This window comes from Contarinia nasturtii, unplaced genomic scaffold, assembly GCF_009176525.2.
Source record: "Contarinia nasturtii isolate CC-2019 unplaced genomic scaffold, AAFC_CNas_1.1 Cnas_scaffold_78, whole genome shotgun sequence".
Lineage (NCBI taxonomy): Eukaryota > Metazoa > Arthropoda > Insecta > Diptera > Cecidomyiidae > Contarinia > Contarinia nasturtii.
In genome coordinates, this window is record NW_022197436.1 from 5,077,359 (window position 1) to 5,084,247 (window position 6,889).

At 31.9% G+C, this 6,889-nt stretch overlaps 1 protein-coding gene across 2 annotated transcripts in view; it reads right to left on the minus strand.

Moving 5' to 3' along the window:
• Positions 1-3,923, minus strand: part of LOC116338414 (synaptosomal-associated protein 25-like) — a 13,090-nt gene extending 9,167 nt beyond the window's left edge. Inside the window, exons 1-4 of one of the 2 annotated variants that reach the window (XM_031763650.1) lie at positions 3,611-3,923; positions 1,307-1,404; positions 1,179-1,220; positions 1,044-1,092 (exon numbers count right to left, since the gene is read on the minus strand). In XM_031763650.1, coding sequence (XP_031619510.1) covers positions 1,044-1,092; positions 1,179-1,220; positions 1,307-1,402 — 187 coding nt within the window. In that variant the 5' untranslated portion in view covers positions 1,403-1,404; positions 3,611-3,923. Of the gene's footprint in view, positions 1-1,043; positions 1,093-1,178; positions 1,221-1,306; positions 1,405-3,610 lie in introns of those variants that run through there. The other variant, XM_031763642.1, reaches the window with a different exon arrangement.
• Between the last annotated feature and the right edge of the window lie 2,966 nt (positions 3,924-6,889).

Sequence of the window (6,889 nt, forward strand, 5' to 3'; positions counted from 1 at the left end):
TTGACATAGCCATTGTTCTAATTTAAATTGATAAATACCATTTTTTTATTTGCAGATATGGGAAACACCCTAATGTACATTCTGTTTGTTTCGGTTAAAACACAAAACATGCATCTTCTCACCAAACACACAACAATTATTATTATTATTGAAAAAAAGGACAAGAGTAATTTTTTTCAATCTATACATTGAAACTTACAAAACTGCTATGTGTGTATGTGTGACTTTTTTGATTTGCGCAACTGAACGCATATTTCGTGGGTTTGATTAATTTCTGTTTTTATCTTTTTTTTTTGTTTTCATTCATTTCATTTTGTGAAATCATTTCAATCAAAAACCCATAAATCCTGAGCAAAGTCAATGAAATCGGCAAGTGCAAGTAGTGGGGAGATTATTGATAGTTAAAAAAAATGATAGTTTTTCTTTAAATGTTAAATAAAAACAGTTTTTTTTTGTTAAATATAAAAACAATCAATTGTTATTTGTTTTTTCAATGAATAATTCGAGAAAATGAATTTCTAATAGATGTAGTGTCAAGTTCAGTCAGTGTTAAAGGTCCCGGAGAGGCGATTGAATCAAATTCCTACACTATTAAGAATTACAAGAGCATCGAAAATGGAAAAAGAAACATTGTTATAACTTTACTGTATAGAAAATCATAATAATAAAAAACATAAATATAGATTACTCAGTCTAGCACAAAAAATGAAATTAGACTTTTATTGTGAGTGGAAGTCCGCAGGGTACGTAAATTGGTTGCGGTTGTGTGAAACTCATTAATGAACTGAATCCAGGCAGGCAAAAATAAGTAAGACGATAAAGAGCCTTAAATCTATATAGCTATTTATCGAATATTCGATATAATGATCTTATGTGTTAACAAAAATTATTTTTTTTCACGTGTACTGAATTCAATTTCAAATAATAGGAGTGTTACAAAAATAATGGTTCTGGCTATTTTTTATCTTGAGGGGGTTTGAAAGAGGGAAGGAAGAAGTTATAAATGATCGAACATAGTTGACAAAAAGTAAAGTTTTATTTACCTCCTTGATCGTCGAGGGCAACCAGTGTGCGGATGCCAGCCTCTTTGCCCTATGTAGATAGAACATCATTCATTTAAATCATTTTTGTTTTGTTATAAGAAAATGGAAGGAATAATGACTGGCATTAGAACTTACCTCTTCGCAAAGAGCCAACATTCGTCGAGTACTCTCCAAGGACTTGAATTAAAAACATTCGAAATGAGAAAAATAATAAATTAATTTGTTTGAAAAATGAATTTATGTAAAAAGTCGACTTTAATTACCTCATCTGTAACTTGATTTGCTTTAATTTGCAATTCTTCGAGTTCTGTTCGTGGCGGTCCGGCCACTTCGGCTTGTGGAGGTGCTGCTGAAGGCATTTCTATACATAAACAAAAAATAAACAATTTAAAGATATTACTGGAAAAAGTATAAAGTTTCGCACAATATGTTTATGTAAATCAAAATACTATTTACAGACAGTATTTGGTCTTGAAAGTATGCAATGTCAAACCAACATTGAAATAGACATAAATTTATTGTATATTTAAAAATAATGTTTTTATGCAAAATATGCACTACACACACCACAAAAATGGCAAAAAGAAAATGTTGAACCTTGAGACTCTTTATTTATGATATTGAATTGACCAGTTAATGCAGACTGAAATATGCACAAAAGTACAAACATAAATCTATCCATCTAAAACTCACCACCACAATTTTGTTTATAACAGTGATTCGTTTATTTTTTGGCGATACTTTTTATTTTATCATTGATCGCTGAATGTATGTTTCATATGATTATTTATGTATGTTTCAGACTGTGAGCGAATAGCAATTAATTGTAAAGAGAGAGTTTGAGTGGTTTTTTTTCGAATGCCCCAGTGATAAAAAAAACTATTACAACTGTACAAATAAATTCATGCGAGTTCATTTAAGTCGAAGCTCAGAATAGACAATATCGATGTCGTGTACAAAGACAGACAAAGACGGGGAAGTGATGAAGAGTGGATATTCTGTGCTTTTTTTCTTACTGTGTACACAAAGAAATTGAGAGGGAAATCTTCAAATGAATATATGCACGTTCCAAATGACTCAAATGACAGGGTGTCTTCATGAAAGAATTAAAATGGCTTAGATAATCGTAAATAGCTAACTGTTATTACATACGTAATAATAAAAGCTTCTAATATGGTAACCATTCGATCAAATATTAGAGTGTATGAAACAACCGAAAATCATGAACAAAACCAACACAAGTATCATCAAAACGGTGGCCATTATGGTGCCATCTATGCGGCATGTATTTGTTTTTTTATTTGTTCAAATGAAAAAATCATATTGAATTACATCAGAATGAATCTATAAATTGTGTGTAGTCATTCGTAGTTGTTGATATTATTACACCATTCGCAAATATCACCCCCTCCCCTATGAAGTAGTACTTCAACAGTGTCATTTTTTAATAGGTTCATTCAGGCTTTCACATACAGTCATGTAAATCGATACATATACGAATTGGTCTCTTGCAGTTTGCAGAATGTCAACATTATTCGAAATGTGCAAATCGCAAAAACTGAATAAAAATGCAAACTCCATAACTTAAAAGTTAAATTAACGAGAATAGCAAAAAAAAAAAACGCCACACAACAATCAAATGGCAGAATTATCTGGTATGTGTTGCTAAACAACATTTCAAATACGACAATATGAAATGTGTGTACGATGTACAAGTACGTATGTACGAATACGTAAGCATTTATATAAGCATTCTTCAGTCGACAAGGATGCCTGACTGCATGAATCAACCATACGTATACAACTACATTGTAACGACGGAATCATAACGTCTAAATATTTCCACGCAAACGGCGCGCTCACACGTACGAATATAAAACACTCATACACACACACACAGCCACAACCACATACAAATTGAGAAAGCCAAGAGACAGCAACGCTTTTACACCATATTGAATTGTATCCAGCAAACGCTTTATGCTTTTTTTTCCTTCACTTTTTATGCTACACTTTGAATGCGATAAGCACTTTATGTCTCACTACATACGATAATTTGCACCAATACACATAGACATACACCATGAATCAGTGACAATTAAACAAATAGTTTTGGTTGTGTGTGTGCATATGTGTTGGTACTACATGAATTGAATATGACCCTGAAATAAAAGGTCCGCCAACCACCAAAATTTCTTGATGTAATTCATGTATGATATATCTATGCGAATTATGTGTTCCAAGGAAAGAACCTTCTTCATGTGATTGAGCACCAAGGAAAAAAGAAATATAAGAAAAAGAACGAAAGACATTTTGAAGTACATGAACACCACAACATTATACCATTAGCGTTGTCAAAGACGATTTTCATTTTAAATTTCAATGCAAAAAAAAATTCATATCGATTGATAACAAACAAAAGAAAAAAACATAAAATAAAATAACTGTTTGTCAGTAGCACATTCTTTTAAATTCACTGATTTATAAACAATGAAGAAGAAAGGGCAATTTAGTAGACACCAAAACTGCAGAAAATAAGCTTAATGTCTTGCTCGTGAAAAAATTACCTGTTTTTTATATGTTTAATCAATTGCTTTTAATTTAAATTATTCAACAAATTATTTGGTTGGTTTTTTTTTCGTTTAAAATTAGTTTATTGGTTCGATTCAATCACAGTTTTGATAACACTTTAAAGGAAACAAAAAACTTTTTTGTGTTCACATTAAAACGCTGCCACTTTGCTCTAAGCCAAATGAGTTTGGTTTTCCAGTGTGGTTTTTTTCACTCGTTCGCGGAAAAAGGTGGAGTTGCATATCCACCAAGATTGGAGCATTGTTAAATTTCAACAAATCTTTCCAGTCGGACAAATAAAAGGGAAAGAATGACTACAGCCACAATGTTACCCTTTGTATGTAGATGAGATTCATATTTAACTCAGTACAGACATCGAAACGAAACAATTGCTTTTTGAATACACATGAAGGATTTTTTGGATTTTCACTCAATTACTCATCGGGAAAATCATTCATTGTCCTTTCCAATGTGCATGGTGGTGGGGCACATAAAATCACTCTTTGCAAATGAAAATACACGAAGCTTAACAATGCGCAGGCGTTACCATTTCCACACTCATGATGTAAACAATAATTGAGGCACACCGAATTGATACTTTTGAGAAGAAACGCTTATGAATACATAAATAAGAACAAGAATAAATGAATCTTGACGACAACAGCAACATAATATCGCCTCTCTTTTCTCTTTTGTAATTTACAATGTCTTTTTTGGTCTTTTCATATTAATGCATTCACACTAGTGCATTGTAAGCATTCGCTGATGATGGACGCTCAGTTGTTGCCCGAAATGCATACGATTTTTTCGTGGTTTTTTCCACAAAACCTACTAAACAATTCAATACGAAGCTTGCCGCTTCAGTAGAGCAAATTTTCAATCAATCACCGCATTTTACTTTTCGAGCGCATTTTACACAAATAAATCAATCTTATTCTATTTTGATCGTCGTTCATATTTAATTTTGAAGCAATATATAATAGCGCTTCCTTAGCGGCTGACTTTAACCTGAACGACGAGCTTAATTTTTCAGCAAAAATGCATTATTGAATGGTGTTAAACATTGTAGTATGATCAGTGGAATATGTCTTTAATCGTATGAATTCTGGATCTCTCTGTTTATCTTTTACTGTACTCTTACATTACACAAGTAGTCAAAATATGTTATTAATACGAAACGTGTGTTTTGATCGATTTGGAACTGAGATAAGATACATTAGATCTAGCATAAACATTTTCAAACAACGATTATAACATATTTTTGAACATTTTTTTTAAAAACAACAGAAAATACTGAATCTCGTATACATATCAAAAACAAGAATTTAAAGGAAAAATTATTATTCCAATTTTAGTTTAAGTCGATGCTGGTGTGTTGTTTATGGTTACATTATTTAGGTGAGTGAACAAAAAACATCCGGGGGCTGGTGTAAGAGGAGAAACAATTAAATACATAAACATTAATTTATTTTGAATTGTTGATTTTTGATTAGGCTCTCTCTGCGAATTTTTTTGTCCAATGCCATAATTTGAATTTTTTTTGAATTACAATTAAAACAATATGGATACAGACACATTGAGGAGCTATCCGTGTACATTATTTTCAAATTAAAGCAACAGTAGTGGCGCAATAAAACTAAAATTTGAAAATAACGTGGCTCTCACCAATGTGTCGGTATCCATAATTTAAGTTGATGGCATTGAAATTCCAAAATCATTGTACTGTACAAAATATTTTCCATAGAGAACTGAAATTCGACAAGCCTATTCTTCATTGATTTGAAGTGAGAAAAAACTATACTTACGTTGAATCAACTCTTATTCCAGGATAATCTGAAGTTGTATCATCTCGGTTTCATGGATAGGAGCCTCGTCTCGGTTTTCGATAGTTATTTGTTGAGGCACTTCTGAAAATAGATATAATTAAAAAGGCATATTAATGCCTATATTTTCGTAAAACATTCTTTGTATAATTTCACACAAAAAAACACAGTATAATAATTTGAAAAAAAACTTACTAGCAAAAAAAGTGTCGTACGATTTTCTCTAACAGATGATAACTTATTATGCCCGTCCATTTGTTGTAAATCTCCCATCATCTTTTCACCTTTGATCCCTATTGGTCGGGATCAGCACGAACAAAAATTTCATTTTCAAATTAACTCAAGATACGAAATTGAGGCAACAATTCTACGCTATATTTCATAACTAAACTTTTATGTTAACCATTATCCATGGCCACTATATCGTCATTTAGTGGCACATCAAAAATGTGTAACGTTTGTGGTCGATTTTCATCTAACTCATATTTTCGCGTTCAACTAAGTTCATAAAACTGAAAAATTGGTGTTTTGAACTTGAACATGCCTCAAATTTAATACACTTAATGATTGGATGATCTTTTGAATAACATTTTGTTGCTTTTACAGAATGAATGAATGCAACTTCATTCGATAATGATGTATTTAAATTCTTCAAACATATTTGAAACGAATGTACACATTCACAATGTTGAACATGGCGATCGGTTTTTGAATTCAGTTTCATATGTTTAAATGCATCGCATTTATAAAGAGAACGACAACAAAGATCGACATGATCTTTTTCATGCAAAGGTATGTTCCTTTTTGGATTGAAAAATGTGGCTTCTAATGCTTTTTGCAATGAATTCCCCGTTGGTGATAAAACTGAAGGACAATAATGTGTATCTAAATTTGCCCCGGTCTGCAAAAATTGAAAATTGGGGTTTGCCCCCTTAAAAAACAAAAAATGCGATTTGCCCTCCTCTGTCTCGAATTCGATTACGTGTCTCCGCGATGTATCGCATATGAAAAAATATAGATATATGATACACAATAAACAAATTGCCAAAACATGTCTCTCTCATTTCAATCGTATCAGCAGATTTTTATCTACATATATATGCAATATTGAAACACTAAACAAGCAAGACTTTTGTTTTTTTTTATGTATACATAAAATTCACTTGGTTCTCCGAACTTTCGTCCATTCATATATTTATTTGAGGTTTTACGGAACAGTACTACAGTACAATACTACAATACTTTCTACTTTATTTATATTTCAATATTTCACCATGCAAATTTGACCCCCCTCCGGCCACATACCATTTGCTTCCCCCCCCCACCGCGAGAAAAGTCTCCCCACCTATGTTTTGATATTCCATATTTAAAACAAAAATTATTCCTCGATTCACATGAGAGAACAAAACACAACTGAACTAAGAACCAATGGATTGTGTTCGAAGATCAATC